This window comes from Erythranthe guttata, chromosome 10, assembly GCF_056151865.1.
Source record: "Erythranthe guttata isolate IM_541 chromosome 10, IM_541, whole genome shotgun sequence".
In the NCBI taxonomy this organism is placed as follows: Eukaryota; Viridiplantae; Streptophyta; class Magnoliopsida; order Lamiales; family Phrymaceae; genus Erythranthe; species Erythranthe guttata.
In genome coordinates, this window is record NC_142542.1 from 1,160,640 (window position 1) to 1,188,123 (window position 27,484).

A 27,484-nucleotide genomic window follows, 5' to 3' on the forward strand; every position below is an offset into this window, starting at 1 on the left:
TTTAAATATTTTTAATTAATTTTCAGTGAGTCGTTATATTTACTGATTGAGGTGATGTAATTATTGATTATAATTTTCTGCATTTCTAAAATTGAATTTACAATTTATTATTGCAAGATTTGGTGAATTGAACAACTCTGGACATAAATGATGAGTTGCTTGTTCTAGACTTGTTATATTCTTGGTTCTGAAAAAAGAAAAATCTATGAAATAAGTCAATTGAAGCACATGTTTAGGACCCATATCATTACAAAGTTCTTATAAAAAAAGAAAAAAAAAATTAAACACATTAATAACTCGTCTTATTTAATTAATATTTTAAGCAATAAATTAGGATTTCATACTATTATGAGTGTGGAAAGACTGCTGTTATTTCGACTAATTAAAGCCAGTAAGTACATTAATTAACCACATTATTACTATTATTAATTATAATAATACTTTTTTTGGGGGACATATATAGTCAAATCATATGTTAAAGAAGCCAAATATGAAGAAAATCGATTGAATACTCATTTTGGTAAAATTAATTTTTATGAACAATTTTTTTTTGGTGATGTAATGAAGACATCATCGATGGTAAAACAAAAGCAGAAAGACATACCTAAAAAGTCACCGGCCATGCAAAAGAAACGCATTCCAAAAGAGAAGATTGAATATTTTGTTTCATTTTCAGAGCTAATGTTATGCAAATTGAGCAGAAGTTAGCTCCAAAACACACACACACATGAAAAGTTTCTGAGAGAAAACTACCCCGACAAGGTTAGTGATCACATAAGGGAGATGACACTTGATCTGGCCGAGATACGCGCGGACGTTAATCAGAAGGCAGAAGAACTTGTATTCTTACACGACATGATTCCAGCTGAGGAATATGAAGATGCGGACAGCCTGAAGGTCCTGGAGAAGAAATTCCTCTTCAACGGAAAAGTTGCCGTGAGGAATGAAGACGTCAACTTTTCCGTTGAAGAGGAATTTCTTCTTCAGGACCTTCAGGCTGTCCACATCTTCATATTCCTCAGCTGGAATCGTGTCGTGGAAGAATACAAGTGCTTCTGCCCACTCATTAAGGTCCTTGCGTATCTCGGCCAGATCAAGTCTCATCTCCGGCCTTATGTGATCACTAACCTTGTCGGGGCAGTTTTCTCTCAGAAACTTTTCATCAGTACTCCATTCCACTATATCGGATGCATTTTCTTTTCTTTCTTTCTTTTTTTTTTTTTTCTTTCTTTCTTTTCTCTGTGGTGGAAACAATGAATATGTTTTACGTGGTATTTATAGACTTACATGTGTTTGCGTTTAATCGATGATGATGAGTTATAGTTTTATTGCCAACTTTGTAGTACTCTTGTTCACAGATAGTATTCTTCATATTGCCCTGTTGCCATCTATTTCAAGACTTTGCTTCTTCAACATGTCATAATTATTTGCTTTTCTCCTAAAACTATATATATATATATATATATATATATATATATATATATATATATATATAGCATAGAGGGTGGCACCGACCATATCATTTAGCATGATCAATCTTAGTAACAATTTATTTTCCTATTTAATTTGATTGATTTTCTTTGTACAAGTGTAGCACAAGCAACTGATCGTTTATGTGTGTGTTTTCTCCATGTTTATTAATATTAAATAACACTAGTTATTAATATGTTTAGTTTCTTTTTTATTAATTAGTAAATATATGTTCAGTTGATGGCTACTTTAATTTTTAATGATATCTTTTATCATTTCTCTTTTTTTTTTTAATAACAATTTTTTGATGATAATATGACTAGTTAGCATGTGGCCCACTAAGCATGTGTTTCAATTGAACAGCAACTTAAGTAACAAGTTATTTGATATATTTTCTTTTTTTCAGAACCAATTGCACACAAGTGTAGAACAATTAAGCAATTGCTCATTGGTGTTTTGAGTTGTTGAATTGAGCTAATATTGGAAGAAATTGTAAATTCGATTTTAGTAATTCATGCATAAATTATAATAAGTACAATACATCACCTCAAATTAGGTCACTACTCTAATTCTTGAGTTGGACAATAGTATATATTTTTGGATTTTGATTTTGATTTTGTATGCCAAGTGTAAAATTCAGAATAATTTTAACCATCGTAAATAAATTATAATAAAATTATCATAGACATCGACTTTTAAAAATCGTTCTGCTTTTACAATCCACATAAATGTAAGATAATTCTAGATCCGTTCCCAATTAATGTAGTTGTTTTTTATTAGAAATTTTATATATATTAAAATCGACTTTTTTAAAATCGAAACGTGTGCGAGGGTGATGGTTGAAGAAACAAGTGTCTGAAGGGGGTTGCGACGTAGATCCCACGCCATTGCTTTCCATCAGTAACTCTTGCGGGAAAACATAATTTAAGTCGGCACGGAAATAACGGCTGGAATTTGCAGCAGAAAGGTCAAACTCCAACCTCTGAACTCGTCTGGCAAGCGCATATTCGAGCCACGTAGTTACTGCTATCTGAGATGGTTCGCTTAAATCAAAACATATGCTCTTACACAATTAGGGCTCTTGTCGGAACAAAATAAATAATACTCCCTCCTTCCCAAGTTAATTGACGTTTAAGGATTTTTCACACAGATTAAGAATCTTATTAATTAGTCTTTAATTTAAGAATAAAGGTCCCCACTGACTGGTGGAAGCGACAACTGTTATTGGGCCCGAAACTTTCTTTGCTGCATTATTATCCCAGGCCCGTATTTTATTTTCTTTTTAGTTGCGTCTGAATTCAAGCAATAACGTAATTATATAAAATTACTTTTTTAAGGCTGCTCATCAGCAAGGTAAGAATCTCCAATTGGAATTCACAGTCTACTAAAATATAGATTTAGTATTTTCGAAAAGATTTAATTTCAGAATGGTAGAGAAATGAAATTTTATGATTTAATTTGAATTTGTAATTTAAGAATAAAAGTGACTTCAATTTACATTAGAAGAAACTTAAAATACCGAAGCATTTAAAATAAAAATAATAGTCTGACAGAGGACAATATATTATGTAATCCCAATTCATTTTATTACGCCTCAAAATAATACCGCGCGCGTGCCTTTCACTTTCCCATACTTATCTATGATCACAATAACAAATCAAGGGAACCCTAAATTTAATAAGAAATCCTAATGCATCTTGAATTAGGGCACCGATCCACCTCCACCTGGCACTATTATTATTATTTTTGAGGTCCAAAGATTCAAGCTTTAATGGCTCGGAAGCGACTCGGATTTGATTCCAAGTTTCAATTGAATAAGGTGTGGTTGTATTTTTTCTTTGTAATTTTATTTATTTATTTATTTTTCCTCTTCTCATACCATATGTTGTATATGAAATACCCGTCTTGGTTATTGCTTATTGCTTATTGTTTTTTTATTTATTTTTTCCCTCTCTTATTTGATGAATTATAATTTCAACTGGGTTGTTTTTCCTTTTCCTCAATTATTTGCAACAATAAATTAAAGTTTTGTGTGGATTATTATATAACTTGGTCAATGCCATAAACGTTAGCTAGTGGTTTTCATTCAGAATTGGGATAGTGAATTTCAACATTCTTGTTACTAATCTTCCTTAATTAGTTATGATGAAGCATTTATCTTTGTTTGATAGTGTAATAAAAGATCGAAACGTGATAATAACCGAATTAGTTGGTTGCCCGATGATATTCTCGTCAATATCCTATCTTATCTATCGATGAAGGAAGCTGCACGAACTACTGTTCTTTCATCTCGTTGGATGAACTTGTGGAAACACACTACCTCTTCTCTCGACTTTCGTGCAGACAATGCACTAGCCAGGATTAGAGAAAACTATGATTTATGCAGTGAAGAGAGGCGAAAGTACGAAGAATGGGTGGATCGCGTCATCAGATCACACAAATCGGTTACCTTGAAAGAATTCAGTGTCTGTTTCGATTTGGGTCTTTCGTCTCAGGAATCAATCACCCGGTGGATTGAATTTGCGTTTACGAGACATGTTCAGAAGTTGGATTTGGACTTTTCCGTAAAAGTTAAGAACAAAACATCTCCACGCACACATTATACTCTCCCTGAAGAGTTCCTCACCCGAAGAACTAGTGGTGGAAATTCGTGTATTGACTTCAAATCCCTCAAAGAATTATCTCTTAAATGTGTTAATTTGACAGGTCAAGCTATTGAGTTCTTTCTACACAACTGCCCTTTCCTCGAAAAATTGGTTGTTCATTACACTAATAAAATATCAAATCTTGAAGTTTGTGGGCCATCCCTCGTTCTAAAGCACTTGGAATTGATGCACTGCAACTATTTAGAATCTGTTAAGGTTTCGGCGCCAAATCTTATTTCACTTATTGGTCCGAATATCGATGTTCTCTTGCTTGAGAATGTTCCGATGCTTAAAGAGGTATATATCAATTGTATGCATTACAATGACTCTGTCGAAAAGTTACTTCCTACATATTCTTGCTGCATTTCCCAATTGGAGATTCTTACCTTGCAGCTGAATTCCCACCGGAAGGTTAGACATTGGAATTGAGTTATTTTATTTATTTATTTATTTTTTATTTTTATTTTAACATAATAATTAATTATAATGCTCTGTTTAGTTGGGCCTTGGGATGCATTTGACGAAAGTTGTTCTACCCACATTTCCAGAACTGACTAAGTTGAAGAAGTTGGTCGTATCCCATTGGACAGACCATGACCAAAGTCTTATGGGACTGACCCCTTTGATAAGGGCATCTCCAAACTTGCAGGAATTTATTTTAGAGGTAAGTTTGCTTTCATATTCTAATTCCGACATTTGAGCTTCAATTGATTTAGATGAATTGATATTTATAAATTTTAAAAATCATTCACACAGAATGACGGTCTAAGCATCACTTGCACCCGTCGAAAATAAAAAGCCTACTTGTTCGCTTGATAATATATTTTGGCTCTTATTGATGAAATATGCTATCTTTATCTATCCAAATTTTATTTTCTACTTATGCAGCAATAGATTTATTGTGTGTTTTTCTCATGTGCAGTTATGGATGGATGATCCTTCGAGATCACATAGAAAAGTGAAGAATACTACTTCACAGTTGCCTCACCATCACCTTAAAGTGTTCAAGTTCTGTGGTTATTACGGTCGCTCGAGTGATGTCGAATTAGTTAGGTACATTTTGAAGAACTCTGTTGTGCTTGAGAAAATAATCATTGATCCATTCGAACCGATTTTGCGTGATTTCGAACTATGCGGTGAAGATTTAGAGAGAATACAAATCGCAAGGGGTTTTGCAAAGCAGCAACTTGAAGCGCGGGTACCTCAACGCGTTGAATTGGTTATCCTTTAATGAAGTCTATAAACTTAATTAAATTAAAAACAATAAGTTGTTTTGGTGTGTTTGTGAATTTTAAATTAAGAACATGTTGTTTTGATTTGTTTTTATGAATTTTAGTTAAGAACAATTAAGTGTAATTATTAATTTAATTTGATTTGTTTTTATGAATTTTAGTTAAGAACAATTAAGTGTAATTATTAATTTAAATTAAGAACAATAAGATGTTAAGCTGTTGTTTTGAACATTTTGGGCCCGAAACTTTCTATGGTGCATTATGCCAGGCCCGTATTTTATTTTCTTTTTAGTTGCGTTTGATTTCAAGAGATAGTGTAATTATATAAAATTACTTTTTAAGATTTCATCTAATTAAAATAGAAAAAATCAATTATATTCATATCATAACCCAAAATTCACATTTCACCACAATCTTCTGGGAAAATTGGAGAACAAAGCTGGTGGATTTTGTGACAGGTGAGCATAATTTGTGATATAAATCTCAAAATAAATATAAACAATTGATAAATTAATAGTTCTTACTTCTTATTTTATGCAACTTAAATAAAAGGGTATATTACAACCGCCCCTTAGGTAAGAGTCTATTTACAAGAAAAACCCTCATTTTTCATAATTATATGCACCCTTATAATTTATAGATTTCTTACATTAACACCCTTTTGTAGGGGTGGATGTGAGAATTTACCAACTGAAGGGGCCTGAATGTAATATCTCAAAAAAAGGGTTTTTTTTGTAATTTCTAAAAAATGAGGGGGCAGGTCCTCACTGCTTGTGTCTGATCCTAGTGCAATCTTTTTGAAGGAAATGTGTTCATCAAAGTCGAGCGAGCGGGTGTGTTTCCACAAGTTTATCCAACGAGACGAGAGAACACTTGTCCCTGCAGCGGTAGAAAAGACAGGATACTAACGAGAATGTCATCGGGAAACGGACTTATCCGATCATTTTCACCGTATATTATCTTGGCACGCTGTCAAACAAGATATAATCCCCAATAAAAAATAATAATTTCTTGTTGCAAATTGAAGAAATAAACAAAAAAATACTAGCGTCGGGTTTCGGATAATCACGTCAGCAAAACAAAATCTAGGGTTTGGTTTCTAGCTTAAGTAAACAAAATGGGGAATTTATGCTGGAAACATGCAACATATATCACGAGGCAAAACAAGATTATAATGCAGCCAGCTTTCCTGAAAGCTTACCTTCTCGGATTGAAACTCGGAATCAAGTCCGACTCGCTTCAGACTCATCAAGCTTAATCCTTTCGACGGATATCACAGAAAATGTTCTTCAATCATAAATAACCCGATTTCCTTTTTATTTATTTATTATTATTTCTTACAACATTTATTTATTTTTCCACTATTTATCTGTTAGAACAGTAAGTGTGATGAATAAAAAAATGAAAAAAATGACAATTAACGCGTCCTTCAAATTATAGAGTGAAAGATAATTTGTAATAGTGAAAAAGTCAGGATCACTTATCAGTTGGTACATGAATTTTGGTTCTTAAGAAAGTTAAGCATAATCTCGAATGAAAGTGCCGCGTAAAATTGAGATGACGTTTAACATTTCAGTTATAATTAATATGCTTTTTAGCCGTTAGCTAGGTATGATTATTGCTACTTGCCTTTAGTAATACTCAACGGAATTGATTGTGTTTAGCATCTACACTAGGTTGAATTCGGTACGTTAAGATTATAATATTCGATCTTGTAGATACTACACGTGGTGAAGTACAGTTTTCACAATAATGTACACACATTTACACGTGGATGTATGCAAAACATGCAAACAATCTATATGCATGCACGTCAGAATATAATCGATCATGTAGATACTACACCTAGTGAAGTACAGTTTTCCACGATAATGTACACACATTTACACGTGGATGTACGTAAAACATGCAAACAATCTATATTCATGCACGTCAGAATATAATCGAGCATGTAGATACTACACCTGGTGAAGTACATTTCCCACAATAATGTACACACATTTACACGTGGATGTATGTAAAATATGCAAACAATCTATATGCACGCACGTTAGAATATAACCGAATAAAGTTCACCGAAAGTATACCAAAAAAAAAACCCATAGTAAATCACAGTACATGCCTCGTACATTATGTCACTGTTTCACATATAAAAAAAAATAAAAAAATTAAAAAACCAATTCCAGCATCTCAATAAGAAATCAAAGAGAAGTAAACACTAGTCTTGTAGTTTTAAACTCATAAAGTACAACAAACATGTTGAATACAACAAACGGGAAATGCTACAAACATGTTGTAGAGTTATGTCAAAGAATAACCAACTCAATGTGCTGAGGTAGTTGGGATTGAATCCCGAGCTTAAATGCATCCACTACAGCTTGTTTCTCGTTTTCGTCATCAGGGTTTTGTGGTGCAACGAAATACGGTGAACGGTAATCGGGATCAATGACGAGTTTCTCAAGCACGATGCAGTTCTCCAGGACGGACTCGAGTAATTCAACCTCATCAGGGCGACCGAAATAGCGGTAAAACTTGAACACTTTCAGGTGCTCGTGGGGAAACTTCACGCTACTCTTCAGCACTCTACGTACGCAATAAGGACTCCACCACATTAACTGCACATGGGAAAAGAAAGAAAGAAGAAACAAGACAAGGAAATTAATTTATTGCTTGAAAACAGTTTATGCATTGCCGTTTATCGAGAGTAATTAAAGCAAAACGACTACGAATCTAGCAACGATTATGTACAGTAAATAAATTTGTAAAAACACGTGGCATATAAACAATTTCCAAATCAAGTAAAAAGTAGTTTTAGGTGACTTGAGAATGATGTTTGTAAAAAGACCAAATAGCCCCTCGACCTCTCCAGACGGCAAGTCCTCTACAAGAGCCAACGTCATATATAAAGTGCATGCATGGGGACTTCTAATATAAAAACGAACGTACCTTAAAAAGACATTCCTGCAAGTTGGGACACGACTTTATCAGACGAGCCACTCCCATAAGACTTTCGTAACCCTTTCCATGATAAATAAAGACCGCCAACTTCTTCAGTTTAGTTAGTTCAAGAGCTGCGGAGGGAACGAATTCCTGTCGAAATCAACCCCATTTAAAAACTAATCATTATCTCCATCTAAATAAAACAATAAACAAATAAACAATTTTAATAACGTCTAACCGTTGTCTTGGCAGATAGCTTCAAGCTAAAAATCTCCAATTGGGAAATCCAGGAAGACGACGCAGAAAGTATTTTTTCTGCAAGAACTCCGTCGCCACGAGAATCAGCAGATACCTCAACGAGCTTTGGAACATTCTCGATCGAGAGATTCTCCACACCCACTTTCGCAAGAATAAGTGTAGTGAGATTTGGCGCCGAAACCTTCACGGTTTTCAAATTTTCGCAGCAGCTTAACTCCAAGTGTTTTAAGGCAAGCGACGGACCGCAAGCTTCAACTTTTAATAAGTCGTGTGTCCCTTCGACAACCAATCTTTCGAGCTTCGGGAAGTTGCGTATAAACAACTTGAAGGCTTCACATGTCACAACAACATATTTCAAAGACAACACTTTGAGAAAGTTAAAGTCAACTCCGGAACCATCCGAAGAGGGTTTCGACGACGAAGATGCTTCACCCCAACTTTGAGTCAGTAGCTCTTCGGGGAAAGCGCAATGAGAAAACTGACGGCGAAAGAACACTTCTTTCGCCGAAAGGTCCAACTCCAACACCTGAACACGTCTCGCGAACGCAAACTTGAGCCACCGAGTGATCGCCTTCCGAGCTAAGTTGCTCAGATTCAAGCAGATTCGGAATTCTTTCAAGGCGGCCGCTTCGTGAGATTGGATGACGCTGTTCACCCATTTCACGTACTTTTGCCTCTTTATCGTGCTGATGTCGAACCCTCTTGCAACCCTTTTCAAAGAAACGTGTGCATCAAAGGTGAGAGAGGGGATTTGTTTCCACACGTGTATCCAACGAGACGAGAGAACGCTCGTGCATACGGCTTCCTTGAACGATAGCAAAGACAGGATCATTACGAGAATGTCATCGGCTAAATGACTGATTCTGTCCTTATCATTGTAGGTTATCTTGGCCCGCTATCAAACACAGATATATATAACAATCAATCACAATTCTTTCTTTTTTTTTCTTCATGAATATAATCAATTACAATCCACAACTAAGCAACAGTTACAGTAACAGTAAAATAAACATGGTAATTTAATCTGGTTTTTTACATAAGGGAATAACGATTTCATCAAATTGAAACTGCATGATCTCCAAAAATCTTCATTAATTAACTCTTTTTTTTTTTTTTTGTGTGTGTGGCAAATTGAAGAAGAAGAAAAAAATGACGGGGTTTGATTCATTAATTTAATAAACATAAACAGAGAATTTAATCCATAGATTTACAGTAGATATCATGAGTCATAAAAAAAAAAAAAAAAAAAGCTTAAATCTTCTAATTTTTTTTTTCAGAAATGGAAGCTGACCTTCTTTGCTTGGAAACCAGGATCAATTTTGTCACGTTTTCCAGCCATTAAACCAAATCGGAATGAGGAAGAGAAAAAAAATGCAGGGTTTTTTTTAGTTTTTCTCTTGTGGTGATTTCTCCGAGGAAACCCGAAGCCGTAAACCAGGTTGAGATACCGGCGAGTAAACTTTCTTTGCTGGAGTGGGCAACGTATATATATATATAAGAGAGAGAAAGCAACTGTTTTTGGGCCGCGTTTGGGCCCATCTTAGGACCCCACTTGCATTTTTTATTTTTTGTGAAAAAAATATTAATATAAATATTACTTTTAATTTATGTCCAAATAAAGAAATTCTAATATATTTTTAAATTTGGGACTGCTTATTCGGTATGTAATTTACTCTGTATCTCTGGGAATTTACAAAATAAATGCCAGATTTTTTTTTGACTTTTCTTTTGAAATTTATTTTCTGTATAAAATTTCGATAATTGTTTTTTGCAATCTATACTATAGACTTTTGAAATCTTTATATATAAAAAGAAAAGAAATGTTGTGGCAATCTAAGAAAATTTAATGGCATGTTGTAATATACATATTATCTCTTATTTCGCAGCCACTTTTTTTTTTAATTATTTTCACATCAAATCTAAGAAACTCTAATAACATATTTGTAATATATATAATCTCTTATTTCGCAGTTATTTTTTTCTATTATTTTTAAATCTCGGCTAGCGCAATCCTAAGCCACCATATCTATATCTTTATAATTATTATTATTAGTAATATTTCCTATTTTCTAGTATGTTTTATTTTCTTTAATTCTTCTTTGTGTTATTATTTAATGATCAATTTCATATTATAAAAATTAAGTTTATATATATTTTTTAAGAATGAGTTTGTATTGTTAAATTTGTATAGATATTGATGTTACCGACATCTAAATTTTATTATTAGTTATTATTGTCATTTATTAAACTAATCATTGTTTTCACTTTTAAAACGATATTCCGTGCATGAAAAATGCTGGTATAAATAAAAAATCATTCAAATGCCATTCAATTCTGCAACAATAACCATCTCAATTCATTGACATATTCCATAATTTAAAAAAGAAAAAAAAAACCCTAACCATGATGAAATAATACACAACAGTACAGTAATTAGGCTTCGTTTAAACTCTTAAATAAACGAAACATATAATTTAATTACGCAAACAACTGCCTATAGAATTAAGTTAAAGAATAACAAAATCAATGTGGTGAGATACTACTACTAGTGGTTCCAACTGCAGCTTGGCGTTAGTCCTTGCACTTTGCTCTAAATCTAGTGTATCCGGGTGTTGCGATACATACGAAAAATTGGAAAAATGGAATTGAAAATGAGGATCGATAATTAATTTCTCAAGAGCTCTACAATTATCCAAAATGTATCTGACAAATTCGACATCACTTCTGCTACCGCAATAGCCAAGGAACTTGAACACTTTAAGCTGCTCGTGCGCAAGCTTTAAGGAACTCTTCACTTTTCTTCTTAATAATCTCGGAAGTTCCGCACACGTCGACTGTAAAACAAATTCCTGCAAGTAAGGACATGCCTTCATCAAATGTGCCAGTTCCAACAAACTTTCTTTATCGTGTGGCTGATAATCAACGACCAACTTCTTCAGTTTAGGAAGTTGGGGAAACTTGGAGCCCACGATACCTGCCTGGAATTCAACGGCTAAGTAAAGAGTAAATATTATGTGTTATATATAAAACAAGAAAGACACAATGTCTAACCTCTAGTTTGAACGTAATCATTAAGGTAAGAATCTCCAATTGGAAAATTCGACAAGAAAGTGCATCGAGTAACTCTTTCACGTAATCTGGAGTAAATGAACAACCAACAGATAACTCAACAAGCATCGGGACATTCTCAAGTAAGAGTCCTCTCGCTATCGGAAGAGTAAGTGAAGTAAGATTTGGTGCGGAAACCTTAACGGATTTCAATTTATAGCAAGAATATAACTCCAAGTGTTTTAAAGCAAGGGATGAACCGCAAACTACGAGACTTGATATATTATTCGTGAAATGAACAACCAAATTTTCGAGCAAAGGGCAGTTGTGTAGAAAGAACTCGATAGCTTCACGGGTCAAATTAACACATTTCAAAGACAATGATTTGAGGGACTTGAAATTAGTAGATGAACTTTGTGAAGGGCGTTTCACGAATTTCTCCGGGAAAGCGTAGTATGTAGAACCCACGGTGCCTATATTAAGAGCTCTGGCTGAAAAGTCTATATTAAAAGCTCTGGCTGAAAAGTCCAAATCCAATCGCTCAATATGCCTTACGAGTGCAAATTCAAGCCACTGAGTGATTGCATTCTCGACGGTTAGGCTTAAATCGAAACACACTCTGAATTCTTTCAAGGTGGCCGCTTTGTGCGATCGGATGACGCGATTCAAACAGGTTTATCCAGCGAGAAGAAAGAACGCTAGTGCGTGCAGCTTCCTTGAGCGATAGAGAAGATACGATAGTGACGAGAATATCATCCGGCAATTGACTTATCCTATCAACATCACCACTGGGGTATCTCTTCTTAGCACACTGCTTATAAATAAATAAGTAAGTAAATAAAAAGAAGAAATTCATAATTAACTCACGAGGAATTTATCATAATCCACTAGCAGTTCAACATTGATGAAGAAAAAAAATAGAATTTAAGGATTGGAATAATCATATCAGCTAAGAAAATTAGGGTTCAACTATATACCAAAAGAGGGATTTCAACGCCTGAAACATCAAACATATAGCATGAACCAAAACGATAATTAAAATAAAAACAAAAATTATTCGAGTTTTTACGGATAAAAGGAAGCAGGTTTTTTGAAGAATCAAGCTCACCTTTTTCAATTGGAAATCGGAATCATGTCTGAGTCGTTTCCCCGCCATAAAGATTGAATCTTTGAAGTTCTACAGAAATACTTTTCTGAAAGAAAAAAAACTCAGATTTTCACTGGAGATGGAGCAGTGCTGCAACTGGATTTGATTTGAGTTTGCCCCAAAAAAGGAAAATAAAATAAAATAAAGGAGAGAAAATAAGGAAAAGAAGAAAGAAGAAGAAGAGGCTCAATTCTGAAGTCAACGAGCGAGAGTCAACATTGGGCTTATAAAACTATTGTCTATAATAAATTGTGCTCAGCCCAGAACCTGGTCCAAACCCAGTTATTTGATTGGCCCAACCTAAAAACACTTGTTTTTTTTTTAAATTAATATTTATTTATTATTAATAATTAAATTGTTATAATTTTTACTTATCAAAAAAAAATTTGTTATAATTTTTTCCTTTTTTTTAAGTCCTCTCACAAAATTAAATTGTTATATATATATATATATATATATATATATATATATATATATATATATATATATATATATATATATATATATATATATAGGTATGCATTTTCATGCATCTATATACATATATATATATATATATATATATACTAATACTTGCTGCATATATATATGTGTGTGTGTGTGTGTGACCGTGTATATATGTGTGTGTGATTAGTGCAAGTTGTGTTTATTTAAATAAATAAATTAGAGATAATATTGCATGCCTTTCCATTTGGCAAATGATAATCATTTTGCCTAAACTCACTTGCTTAGTAGGATTAAAAGCCACTCTTCTTGTTTACTCTTCCAACACCTAAACCGCCCCTACTTGTCTTCCTTTCTCTCTCTCCACCGTAGCAACATCACCACCTCTATTCTTCATCTCCTTCCATATCAACTCCCATTTTTTAAAGAGATCCCAAAATCACTTTAAAATTCACCTATTTAACCACGGTCATGGAGTAGCCTAGATCACCATTCATCAAAGCAATATACATCTCATTTGAAAACCCACTCAATCTTTTTCACAATCAAAATAGTTTGGCTAGAGTTTGGCATCAACCATTGAAGCACTTCCCTTCGATCTTTCCTTCATTTTTCTTTCGGTTATTAAGGTAAGAAATTCCGATTTCTTGCTGCAATTAATTGGCATCAATAGTATTAAAATGGTTTTCAAAATTTCTTAAAATATTTGGAGTTATTTCGAAAATTTAGGGTTTTTTGGGGAAAATGGAAAAAATGTGTTTAATGTTGATTTCGTGTTCTTGCATGCATCGTCTATGTTGGTAGTGGGTAGATACAAGTTTTATTGGTCAAAAGCATTAAAAATTTCGGATTCCAAAAAGGGGTTTCAAGAAAAATGAATTTTTGAACTTTTATGAGGTTGCATGTCTAGATCTTAAGAAGTTTTGGGTCAAATCTGTAATTTTTGAGAAGTCAGTCCTAAATGTGTTTTCAAGACTGTTTTTCAGCACTTATTGAAGAATAATTTCAGATTTAAAGAGGTTTTACAAGAAAAAGTGAATTTTGAACATCTAGTGGTCTTGCATGTATAGATCTAGAAATTTTGGGGTAAAATATATAATTTTCGAAATTTTTGCATAATGTAACTTTCTAACTTTGTTTTCTGTATTTATTGAATTAAAATTTCAGATTGTTAGGGGTTTTTCATGAAAAAGTGAATTTTGAACTTTTAGTGTGGTTGCATGTGTAAATCTTCAAAACTTTGGGGTCAAACTATAATTTCTGAAAAATCTGTCATTTCTGGAATCTGTTTTCCAGCAAGTATTATATGGGGAAAAAGTTTTCTTTATAAAGTTTTCAAAGTAATTAAGGGTATATTAGAGTTTTGGATTTTTAAAGAGAAAGGGGAATTTTTCTAGTTTTTGATTTTAAAAAAAATCAAAACTTTGTGAAAATTTAAATTAATTTCAGAATCTGAAACTTGGATCAATTAGGAGTTCTAGGATTTAATTTGGGAATTTTTGGAATTAGTTTGTTATTATTTCGAAATTAGGACATTTTGCATGTCATTTATTATGTTTTGTGCTTTTATTTTCATGGCTTTGCTTAAATAACTATGAGTGATGAGATTTTGGATTTTGTACCTTAATTTACTGCATGGATGTGTTTATTGCTGCTGGAATTTATTGGAATGAATTATTACCTAGAAGTGGTAATAAGTTCATTAAATGAAAGGTGAAAAAGGGGTGCTTGCTTTACAAGCATGGTTTAATATTAAATGATGATGTTTTAATATGTGGTTGCATGTGTGTGTGCTGAATGTGTGTGTGTGTGTGTGTGTGTGTGTGTGTGTGTGTGTGTGTGTGTGTGTATTAGGTGTGTGCCGTGTGTGGTTGTGTGTGTTTATGTGTGTGAATTGATTTTTGCCTAAATTATAAATATGTGGTAAATTGTGATAATTGTGTGACTTTGTGGCACTTGATTGATATTTGTGATGTTATGTGTGTCATAAGCATAATTTTGAAAAGCTGCATTTCACGGTTTTTAAATTGAAAGATTAATGGAATACCGGTAGTAAACAACTCGGATATAGAGGGCCGGTATCCAACTAGGATGAAATGATGTGGTTTGATCCCACTTAGTGAAAACGGGCTCGTAACAAGTTTATTATTCTGGTACATAAATTAATCTTTCACGCTTCCGATAAAACGAAAAAATGTGTTTTATTATGTTTACATTTGTTGAACGGTTAACATAGTAATATTACTCTATTACACAATAATAATGAGTTTTGTTTGTTAATATTATTGTGCTAGAGATTAATATAGCAATATTATTGTGTTAAACCGTAGCTTAGTTAATTTTACTGTGTTTAACAGTAATATAGTTAATATTACTGTCAATCACAGCAATATTGTTGTTTAAACGAAGAAAAAAAGTGTTACAGAAAGAAAGAAAAAAATTCGAAAAAGTCATCGCCGGAAATCGGTGGTTGAAAAATCAGGAGAAAAAAAAGTCAACGCCGTAGACGGACAAATTTGTCCATAAAAATGTGTTTTGGGTCAAAATTGAATAATTTGTGAAATTTGGAGTCAAATTGAGGTTAAATTAAATTAAGAATGAAATTGAAGAATATTAAAATTTGAGAAGCTATGTGTGGGCTTATTTATAAAGATGTTTATTGTCTGTAGCTTTTTATGAATAAGTACGTAAAGACCCCAAAATTTTATAGAGAATATCTTTTAGGGAATCTCAGGTAATAAATAGTCCCTTGTATTAGTTATTTATTCGGTGGCTACAAATGAAACCAAAGGAACAACACTATAAAACCTCAACATTGAATCCAAAAAAACTAAACTATGCAACACCACTCAAATCTACAATAATAATAATTATCTCAATTCTCAATATTCGATGATTAAAAACAAAGCAATTGCTGAATAAATAGAGTACACAACATCACAGTCAGTTAAACTCATAAATACTATAAAAGACATAATTTAATAGAGTTAAGAGTTAAAGAAGAACAAAATCAATGTGTTTGGGTATTACTACTAGTGGTAACTGCAGGTTGGCGTTAGTCCTTGCACTTTGCTCTATATCTAGTATCTCCTGGCAATGTACTGCACGGCCCATTTTGGCTTGAAAATGAGTGTCGATAATTAATTTCTCGAGAGCTATGCAATTCTCCAAAATGTAACTCACAAATTCGACATCACTGCTGCTACCGCAATAGCCAAGGAACTTGAACACTTTTAGTTGCTCATGTGCAAGCTTTAAGGGATGCTTCTTCACTTTTCTTCTTAATATTCTCGAAGGTTTTAAACAAATTGACTGCCAAAAAAAAAACACTTTCAATTCATACATATATTATTTCAATTTACTACACAAACATATTTGTGAAAATATGGAACAAATTGCATAGACAAATACAAGGACAAAATATACCTCAAAAACAAATTCCTGCAAATTGGGACATGCCCACATCAAAGGGGTCAGCTCGATAAAACTTTCTTTATCTTCTACCGTATAATTAATGACCAACTTCTTGAGTTTAGGAAGTTGAGGAAACATGGAGAGCAAGATACCTGCCTGAAATTCAACCGCAAGTAAAGAGTAACTATTATTATTTTTATATAAAACAAGAAAGAGATAACAAACGAACATGAATCCCATTGTCTAACCTCCGGGTAGAATGGCAGCACCAAGGAAAGACTCTCCAATTGGAAAATGCGGCCAGAAAGTGCAACTAATAACTTTTCCACATGATCTTCAGTAGTAACACGGTTTACGGATACCTCAACAAGCATCGGGACATTTTCAAGCAAGAGTCCTTTTACATTCGGAAGAGTAAGTGAAGCAAGATTCGGCGCGGAAACCTTGATGGAAGTCAATTTGGGGCAGTACCGTAACTCCAAGTGCTTTAAAGCAAGGGATGAACCACAAACTTCAAGATTTGATATCTCATGTGCGTTGTGCACAACCAATTTTTCGAGAAAAGGGCAAGTGCGCAGAAAGAACTTGATAGCTTCACCTGACACGTTAACAAATCTCATAGACAATGCTTTGAGGGACTTAAAGTCGATACATGAAGCGGGTTCCGATATGGATGCCCCACCACTAGTTCGAGTCAACAACTCTTCAGGAAAGGCATAAGTTTCGGACCAGGAACGCACATTCATAATTGTTGGTGAAAGGTCCAACTCCAAACTCTGAACGCGTCTAGCAAATGCAAATTCAAGCCACCGATTAATTGGCTCGCCAGTAGATCGGCACAAATCGAAAGATATCCTATATTCTTTCAAGGTGGCTGCTTTGTGAGATGTGAGGACCGAATTCACCCATTCCACGTATTTGCGCCTCTCTTCACCCAATAATTCTTTTGCCGATTTTTCATCCCATAACCTCTTTTGTTCTGCATCAAAGTTGAGACAAGGTATGTGTTTCCACAAGTTTATCCAACGAGAAGAAAGAACGCTAGTGCGTGCAGATTCCTTGAGCGATAGAAAAGATACGATAGTGACAAGAATATCATCCGGCAATTGACTTATCCTATCAACATCACTGTGGTGGTATCTCTTCTTAGCATACTGTAAAAAAAAAATATTCTAATCAAAACTAAATAAACAAAATTCCCCACCCAACTGAATTACCATCTACTTCCTAAATTGTCATAATCCACCAGGGAAACTAACTCGTGTTCAACATTGAAGAGAGAAAAAAAAACTACCAGCCTTAGAAAATTAGGGTTCAATTTTATACCAAAATAGGGATTTCAACGCACGAAACGTAAAACACATAGCATTAACCGAAACGACAATTGAAATAAAAAATCGGAAATCGGAAATCGATTTGCAGGTAACAAACAGCAGGATTTTAGAGCTCACCTTTTTCAATTGGAAATCGGAATCATGTCTGAGTCGTTTCCCCGCCATAAAGATTGAATCTTTGAAGTTCTACAGAAATACTTTTCTGAAAGAAAAAAAACTCAGATTTTCACTGGAGATGGAGCAGTGCTGCAACTGGATTTGATTTGAGTTTGCCCCAAAAAAGGAAAATAAAATAAAATAAAGGAGAGAAAATAAGGAAAAGAAGAAAGAAGAAGAAGAAGCTCAATTCTGAAGTCAACGAGCGAGAGTCAACACTATTGTCTATAATAAATTGTGCTTAGCCCAAAACTGCATCCATAATCTGGTCCAAGCCCAATTATTTGACTGGCCTAACCCAAAAACACTTGTTTTTTTTTTTTAATTGATATTTATTTATTATTATTAGTATATAATTAAATTGTTATAATTTTTAAGTCCTATCATAACATTAAATTGTGATAATTTTATCACCAACTTCTTCGGTTTATGCAGTTTATGTGAATTAATTTCTCGACAAAATCTTGAAATCAATGAGCAGAAGATACTTCAACAAGCATAGTACATTCTCAATCAAGAGCGAGCGAAGTAAGATTCGGAGCGAAAACCTTAAGAAAAATCAATGCGTGACAGCCCGTTAATTCTCGGGATGGACCACAAATTTCAAGATAATATTTTAGAGCTGCGAACAATCAATTTTTCGAACAAAGAGCAGTAATGTAAAAAGAACTCGACGCGATTTGAGGGACTTAAAGTCGAAAAGGGAAATACACGGAGGGTTTTCGGTCAATATAAATTTGTTCTCATGCTCCTAATTAATGGAGAAAGAATTATTAGAAAGTGTATTGATAAGAAGGGGTTTTTTAGTCCGTTAAATTAATAACATATTTTTTTCGTTACGAACGAAACATAATATGGCACGGATGAAGTATATAAACATTATGAACTAGTCAATCACAGGACACCTCTCGGAGGTTCGATAATGGAACAACAATAATGTTAAGTTAAAGAATAACCAATTCAATGTGGTGAGGTACTTGTTCTTTAAGTTGTTGCTTCGCGTTGTGGTGTTTTAACGTATAATAAAAATCAAAAATTATTTTCTCGAGCACGACACAACTCTCCAACATGTACCCGACTAATTCAACGTCGTTGACGTGACCATAATAGTCGCAGAACTTGAACACTTTAAGATGATGGTGGGAAAACTTTATAATATTCTTCACTTCGATATCAGACTTCGAAGGTCCCCATCGAACTAACTGCACACGCAAAAAATAAAAATTCCTGCAAGTAGGGACACGCCTTCGGAGGTTCCGCACACGTCGACTGTAAAACAAATTCCTGCAAGTAGGGACACGCCTTCATCAAATGTGCCATTTCCAACAAACTTTCTTTATCGCATGGCTGATGATCAACGACCAACTTCTTCAGTTTCGGAAGTTGGGGAAACTTGGAGCCCACGATACCTGCCTGAAATTCAACGGCTACGTAAAGAGTAAATATAATGTGTTATATATACAACAAGAAAGAAACAATGACGACAATTCTACTGTCTAACCTCTAGTTTGAACGTAATCATTAAGGTAAGAATCTCCAATAGGGAAATTCGACAAGAAAGTGCATCGAGTAACTCGTTCCCGTAATCTTGAGTAAATGAACAACCAACAGATACGTCAACAAGGATCGGGACGTTCTCAAGCAAGAGTCCTTCCGCTCTCGGAAGAGCAAGTGAAGTAAGATTCGGTGCGGAAACCGTAACCGATTTCAATTTATTGCAAGAATATGATTCCAAGTGTTTTAAAGCAAGGGATGAACCGCAAACTACGAGACTTGATATCTTACTCGAGAAATGAACAACCAATTTTTCGAGCAAAAGGCAGTTGTGTAGAAAGAACTCGATAGCTTCACCGGTCAAATTAACACATTTCAAAGACAATAATTTGAGGGACTTAAAGTTAATAGAGGAACTTTGTGAAGGGCGTTTCAGGAATTTCTCCGGAAAAGCGTAATATGTAGAACCCACGGTGCCTATGTTAAGAGCTTTGGCTGAAAAGTCCAACTCCAACCGCTCGATATGACTCACGAGCGCAAATTCAAGCCACTGAGTGATTGCATTCTCGACAGTGAGGCTTAAATCGAAACACACTCTGAATTCTTTCAAGGTGGCCGCTTTGTGCGATCAGATGACGCGATTCACCCATTCTACGTACTTGCCGCTCACTTCACTGTGCAACAACTCGTATTCGTGTGAGGTCTTGCACAATGCAGTTTCTGCATCGAAATCGAGGCGCGGGACGTGTTTCCACAAGTTTGTCCAGCGAGAAGAAAGAACGCTGGTGCGTGCAGCTTCCTTGAGAGATAGAAAAGCGAAAATTACACTTATAATATATATATACTATTACAAATTTTATATTCAAAGTTTCTAAAAAAAATAGAATTTTCTGATTGCGGTCGCTTCCGATCCGAAAAAATTCAATTTTTGAGCATTCCGATTTCTGGAATTCCGATGTTTTTGGAACAGAATTATAATGGATTTTTTAGTTCTGAAAAATCAGAATTTTTCCGAAGTTCATATTCCGATCCCATCATCGGATTTCCACCCCTCCGTTCTATTTTCGATTTATTTTTGCGATTTGAGTTCAGAGCAATGGTTTGGAGCAGCAAAAGCTCCGATTAGAACCGAAATATTTCTTTTACTAATTCAATCTACTTTCCTTAGATAGCATAAACTTTACGTACCCCGACTTGCTTAAATCCTTGTTATCCAAATACTCATCAGTGCAACTTATTATGTGTTCCAAAGAAAGAAATACCTCGACAAGTACACGAAGAAGCGGGCCCATCATGAATTGTCCGTGCTTCCACCTTTGAGGGTATTTAATTGCAAACGATGAATCGCATCGGCATATTTTTTTTTTCCAGAAATCAACAATAGCCTCCTGTACAGAGCAACACAATCCAAAAGGCAATCAATAAACCAAGTGTCCATATATATAATCAATGCATCAATATCAATTAAGAATGACGATAATCATACCTCTATATATAAGCATGTGTCCAGATCTTTCACAACTATCGAGCGCAATTCCTAATTCTGCATAATTGCTACTTCAAACACAAACGAATGCAATAAACAATGAATTAATCAAGTTGTATCTCGAATGCAATACACACTGTACACGGTAACACTTGTACGTTAGATACCCACTGTAACAGTATTTGCTTGATAAAGTCTATTAAAAAAAATGCCCGAACAAACATTTACGGTCCGAGGGATAACTTCGGTTACACTAATAGAAGCTACAATCAGACTCAAACCCTGTGTGTGTGTGTCACTCTGACACAGAAATTGAAGAATACAGAATCAAAGATGAAAAATGCAATTACGATTTACGAGTACATTCGATCGAGAAATTCAGAGATTTCATCAACCCGATCTGTATAGGAGATTCGGATCAAAGAGACGAAACAGTTTAGAATGAGAATTATGGTGCACTGACTGTATTATGTAAACAGCAGCTTAGAATGTTTTTGTAATTGAGAAATAGGTAACAACAGAGTACTCAACAGAGTACTCAACAGGAAAGCAATTAAACAGAAATTAAGAGACTAATTATCATAATATTTTTTTTTTTTGTTAACATTGAATTCAAACCGATTACAACCATAATTGCCATAAACTCCAAATTTCTAATCTCCAATATACCTCCATATCAATATTATATACCCATATATCATCATCATATTATATATCATCAGCATATTATATACCCATATTATATATGATCATCATATTATATACCCAATTACCCACCACCCATACAATAATTCCCTGTGCTCACGATTGTAACCTAATCCACAAATTCATCAAAGCAGTCAAAATCAGACTTCAGGGCAATAAGATAAACTGCCCAGAAATCTCTTGGTTCTGCATTTCTCTGGTGAAGGATCTTCGCACGTCCGAAGAAGCCCCAACAGTCATGCAGCTTGTCCAGATCTTTCACATCTTCCTTACTGACCACAGTGACAACAGGCATATCCTGGATCTCTTCAGCAATCAACTTCACCCTGTCCCTTGCAGCCACCCATTGGGCACGTGTGACTCGGTGCCAGCGACTCCGTTTCTTACGTTGATGCTCCCCCTTCGCCTTGGCACGAGCCTTTTTTGCGATTGCCATCCATTTGGCCTTCATCTCTTCCCTCTTCAATGCTACGCCGAACTCGCGCAGCTTATCTAGCGTTGGAGAAGAATGCACAAACGGAGGAGGAGAGGGGGGGCGACGGACTTGCCTTCGTCGTGCCATAGCGTGATTTGATCTGATCTGAATTGAATTGAATTAAAAATGGTGGATCTGATTTCAAAAAACCGACTAATATATATTATAATCTGTGTTTTCTAAGAACCGTCGGATCTATATTTTATCGACGGCTTGGATTAGTTTTAACCACTTAATGTGGATCGACGTTTTAGGCCGTTGGATGACTACCTTTTATCAATGGTTAGGATTTGTTTAATATCATACAACCACAATCCAAGTCACCCCTATTACCCTATTATGATTGGCTGAAAACCATCTTTACAGATGCACGCGGATCCCTATTTTTTAAATAAGAATACCTTTGATCAATGGCTAGGATTTGTCTAATACCTTTGATCAATGGCTAGGATTTATGTTATACCCTTTTCAGTATTTTTTAATACATTAAAATTTTCAAATAGCCATTGAACTATACTAACTCATTTCAATAAATTTAAATTAATGGACAAATAATCCACTACTCTCCCATAGGGTTGTTCATGGGTCGGTTTTACCCGACAACCGACTCATTATCGGCCCGACTATTGCGGCCGATAATTACCCATCAACCGACCCGTTCTGGTTGGGCCGATAATATCAACCGACCCATGCATAGTCGGGTCGGTTATGGTTTTTGAAATATTAAAAAGTCGGTTGGCCGATATTACCCAACCAACCGACTTTTATTTTTATATTATTTTTTTTCTAGCCTTTTGACCCTACATTTAATTTTTGGGCAATAATGTTTGAGTTTTTGGGAGATGCTAATATTTTTAGAATGTGTTTTTGTATTTGAAGTAGTTGAATCATTGAATCAGACCTCTCTTTTTTTCAAATATTATAATCTCATTGATTGTCCAGGAAGAATACTCGTTCTTTTTTTTTTTTTTTTTATACCTCACATTAAACAAAGATCAAAGAAGCCAAACGAGAAGAAACAAACCAGAATATATTTATAACATAAATATGTGGGATTCTTTATATTTGTTAGAATACTATTTATGAGTTAAAAAAAATGAAGTTTTTCTCGAGAATTATTTAATGAGAATAGTATTTTTTTTGCTCATAAATTGAAAATTTGATTTTTTTTTTTTTTTTAATGTGGCCGATATCGGCCGATAATTTGCAACCGAACTGTTTCGGCAACCGACAAAGTCGGTTGCCAACCGTTACCCGACCCACAATAGTCGGGCCGATAATAGTTTTGCATATTTGTAATAGTCAGTTGGTCGGGTCGGGCCGATAATCGGCCGATATTCAACCGACCCGACTCATGAACAACCCTACTCTCCCAGGGATTTTTTAATTTCCAGTTTAATGTTATTTTATTGTATTAAAGAAAAAGAAAAAAAACAAATATTCCATTAAATTGAATTTCGTTGCAACGGGAAATGCCATTAAATTCATATTGAGTCTCCCATCCACAATGGTAAATATGCCATTTTTCTTGTGTTCTTTTTTTAAATAAGTTTTTTGAAATAAGCTTTCCCCTTAATTTAATTCAGAGTCGAGTGATGGTTCTTAATTAAGCTCAACGGTTATACCTAATAAAGAGAAGGGTAAATTACTAAAAACCTCCCGAACTTAGGATACATTACGAAAAACACTAGGGGTGTGCACGGGTCAGTACGGCTCGGTTTTTCCAATAAACCAAACACGTACCGATAATATCGGTTTCTCATATTTAAAAACCGAATATATCGGGTTTTTTCGGTTCGGTGTGATTCGGTTTTCGGTTAACCATTTCGGTATCAATTCGGGTTATTTTCGGTTTCGATTTTGTCTATTTGTTCGAACCGGTTCGGCATAACACCCATGTATTTGGACTTTCATTATATTTATTTGAGAAAATTAACAAATAACAACAAAAAATTAACTAATAAAAAACACGTCACAACCAAAATTAATTAATAGAAAAAGATGTCACATGGAGGCGCTCGAAAGATAGACGCACGCTAGGGTAAGTATTTATAATATATATAAAAAATACATCATTTTGTATAAATCGGTTCGGTAATTTTTAAATTCTCCATACATGAACCGATATTTTCGATTTTTCAAAAAATATTTACCATATATGCGGTTTTAAGTCGGGACGGTACATATCGGCTCGGTTTTTCGATTTTCGGTTCGATTTTTCGATTTTTCGGTTTCTTTGCTCACCCCTAAAAAACACCACCTATCAATAGTTACAAAAATTTTGTGGCGGTTGTTTATGTCTTGCACCAAATTCTTACTGAGTGATTTTTCACATTATCTTTTCTATTCTAGGGAATATTATCCAAAAAATGTCAATTATACCCTTGCAAAAGTGTTATTTTTTTTATGCTAATTTTTAAAGACAAAAATTACACTCGAATTAATTATGTATACGAAAAAGTTGTGTGTGTATTATCTAAGAACAATAAAGATTCCATATAAAAGTGCCATTAGGGTAATTTTCTCTTTAAAAAGTAGCTTATAGAAATGACGTGTTTGTGGAGGTAAAATCAGCATTTTTGGGGAATATTCTTTCGAATAAAAAAAAAATCGTGAAAAATCTCCCGTTGAAGGACTCGTGTAAAACGGTAACAAACGTAAAATTATAGAGAATATCTTTAAGGTACTCTCAGGTAATAGTCCTACAAATGAAACCAAAGGGACAACACTAAAACCTCAATATTACAGACTTGCAGAATACAAAACTAAACTATGCAACACCACTCAAATCTACAATAATAATTATCTCAATATTCGATAATTAAAAACAAAGCAATTCCTGAATAAATAGATTACACAACATCAGTCACTTAAACTCATAAATACTATAAAAGACATAATTTAATAGAATTAAGAGTTAAAGAAGAAGAAAATCAATGTGTTTGGGTACTACTACCAGTGGTAACTGCAGGTCTACGTTAGTCCTTGTACTTTGATCTATATCTAGTAGCTCCTGGCAATGTATTGCACGGCCCATTTTGACTTGAAAATGAGTGTCGATAATTAATTTCTCGAGAGCTATGCAATTCTCCAAAATGTATCTCACAAATTCCAAATCACTGCTGCTACCGCAATAGCCAAGGAACTTGAACACTTTTAGGTGCTCGTGTGCAACCTTTAAGGGATTCTTCTTCACTTTTCTTCTTAACAATCTCGAAGGTTCATCACAAATTTACTGCCAAAAAAAAAAAAAAAACACACTTTCAATTCATACATATATTATTGCTGCCAAGTATGAGAAAACGAACATCGTCTACTACACAAACATATTTATGGAACAAATTGCATAGACAAATACAAGGTCAAAATATACCTCAAAAACAAATTCCTGCAAGTTGGGACATGCCCACATCAAAGGGGTCAGCCCGATAAAACTTTCTTTATCTTTTACCGTATAATTAATGACCAACTTCTTGAGTTTAGGGAGTTGAGGAAACATGGAGAGCAAGTCACCTGCCTAAAATTCCACCGCAAGTAAAGAGTATCTATTATTATGTGTATATAAAATAAGAAAGAAATAACGAACGAACACGAATCCCATTGTCTAACCTCTGGGTAGAATGGCAGCACCAAGGAAAGACTCTCCAATTGGAAAATGCGGCCAGAAAGTGCAACTAATAACTTTTCCACTGGATCTACAGTACAAACACAGCTTACAAATACCTCAACAAGCATCGGGACATTTTCAAGCAAGAGTCCTTTTACATTCGGAAGAGTAAGTGAAGTAAGATTCGGCGCAGAAACCTTGATGGATGTCAAATTGTGGCAGGACTGTAACTCCAAGTGCTTTAGAGCAAGGGATGAACCACAAACTTCAAGATTTGATAACTCAGATGCGTTGTGCACAACCAATTTCTCGAGAAAAGGGCAAGTGCGCAGAAAGAACTCGATAGCTTCACCTGACACGTTAACAAATCTCATAGACAATGCTTTGAGGGACTTAAAGTCGATACATGAAGCGGGTTCCAATATGGATGCCCCACCACTAGTTCGAGTCAACAACTCTTCAGGAAAGGCATAAGTTTTGGACCAGGGACGCCAATTCATAATTGTTGGTGAAAGGTCCAACTCCAAAATCTGAACGCGTCTAGAAAATGCAAATTCAAGCCACCGATTAACTGGCTCGCCAGTAGATCGGCACAAATCGAAAGATATCCTATATTCTTTCAAGGTGGCTGCTTTGTGAGATTTGAGGACCGAATTCACCCATTCCACGTATTTGCGCCTCTCTTCATCCAATAATTTTTTTGCCGATTCTTCATCCCATAACCTCTTTTGTTCTGCATCAAAGTTGAGACAAGGTATGTGTTTCCACAAGTTTATCCAACGAGAGGAAAGAACGCTAGTGCGTGCAGCTTCCTTGAGCGATAGAAAAGATACGATGGTGACGAGAATATCATCCGGCAATTGACTTATCCTATCAACATCACTATGTTGGTATCTCTTCTTAGCACACTGTAATAATAATAATAAAAAAAAAAGAAAAAAAAATATAGTCAAAACTAAATAAACAAAATTCCCCACCTTCCTGAATTACCATCTACTTGCTAAATTATTATAATCCACCAAGGAAACTAAGTCGTGTTCAACATTGAACAGAAAAATAAACTATCAGCCACGAAAATTAGGGTTGAATTGTATACCAAAAATAGGGATTTCAACGCAGGAAACGTAAAACACATAGCATTAACCGAAACGACAATTGAAAGAAGAAAAAAAAAGAAGGTTGAGTTTTGCAGGTAACAAACAGCAGGATTTTAGAGCTCACCTTTTTCAATTGGAAATCGGAATCATGTCTGAGTCGCTTCTCACCCATAAAGATTGAATCTTTGAATGTATTGCGAGCTCGGAATTTCTACACAAATACTAGTCTGAAAAAAAAAACTCAGATTTTCACTGTGCCCTAGCGGAGCTGGAGCTGGAGATGGAGCAGTGCTGCAACTGGATTTGATTTGAGTTTCCCTCAAAAAAGGAATATAAAATAAAATAAAAAAAAAAAAAAAAAAAGAATGAAACGAAGAAGAAGCTCAATTCTGAAGTCAACGAGCGAGAGTCAACCCTGGGCTTATAAAACTATTGTCTATATTGTGCTTAGCCCAAAACCTGGTCCAAACCTCACTTATTTGATTGGCCTAGCCCAAAAACACTTTTTTTTTTTTAATTAATATTTATTTAT

The 27,484-nt window shown here is 34.6% G+C and overlaps 3 protein-coding genes and 1 long non-coding RNA gene across 6 annotated transcripts; 1 reads left to right on the top strand and 3 right to left on the bottom strand.

Moving 5' to 3' along the window:
• Positions 1-3,040: 3,040 nt before the first annotated feature.
• On the top strand, positions 3,041-5,578 carry LOC105953049 (FBD-associated F-box protein At4g10400). Its single transcript, XM_012976671.2, has 4 exons — positions 3,041-3,289; positions 3,642-4,526; positions 4,615-4,779; positions 5,038-5,578. The coding sequence occupies exons 1-4, from the start codon at positions 3,242-3,244 to the stop codon at positions 5,344-5,346; spliced, it is 1,407 nt and encodes a 468-aa protein (XP_012832125.2). The 5' UTR covers positions 3,041-3,241; the 3' UTR covers positions 5,347-5,578.
• Positions 5,579-7,429: 1,851 nt separating this feature from the next.
• Positions 7,430-10,018, bottom strand: LOC105952726 (F-box/LRR-repeat protein At3g26922). The gene is made up of 4 exons (XM_088824844.1): positions 9,837-10,018; positions 8,526-9,440; positions 8,294-8,437; positions 7,430-7,962 (listed from the first exon to the last, which is right to left on the bottom strand). Exons 1-4 carry the CDS (start codon positions 9,882-9,884, stop codon positions 7,654-7,656), a joined length of 1,416 nt encoding a protein of 471 aa, XP_088680970.1. The 5' UTR covers positions 9,885-10,018; the 3' UTR covers positions 7,430-7,653.
• An 862-nt stretch (positions 10,019-10,880) lies between these two features.
• LOC148767234 (uncharacterized) lies at positions 10,881-12,157 on the bottom strand. The gene is made up of 2 exons (XR_016034067.1): positions 11,597-12,157; positions 10,881-11,523 (listed from the first exon to the last, which is right to left on the bottom strand). It is a non-coding gene; the product is annotated as an uncharacterized LOC148767234 (long non-coding RNA).
• A 3,883-nt stretch (positions 12,158-16,040) lies between these two features.
• LOC105953047 (F-box/LRR-repeat protein At3g26922) lies at positions 16,041-27,290 on the bottom strand. 3 transcript variants are annotated; one of them, XM_088824165.1, is made up of 4 exons: positions 27,077-27,290; positions 25,858-26,763; positions 16,611-16,754; positions 16,041-16,496 (listed from the first exon to the last, which is right to left on the bottom strand). In XM_088824165.1, exons 1-4 carry the CDS (start codon positions 27,122-27,124, stop codon positions 16,179-16,181), a joined length of 1,416 nt encoding a protein of 471 aa, XP_088680291.1. In that variant the 5' UTR covers positions 27,125-27,290; the 3' UTR covers positions 16,041-16,178. The 3 variants fall into 3 exon arrangements, with proteins under 3 accessions (XP_088680291.1, XP_012832121.2, XP_088680292.1); XM_012976667.2 differs by lacking the exon at positions 16,611-16,754 and adding an exon at positions 25,622-25,765; XM_088824166.1 differs by lacking the exons at positions 25,858-26,763; positions 27,077-27,290 and adding exons at positions 16,847-17,752; positions 18,050-18,290.
• Positions 27,291-27,484: the final 194 nt, after the last annotated feature.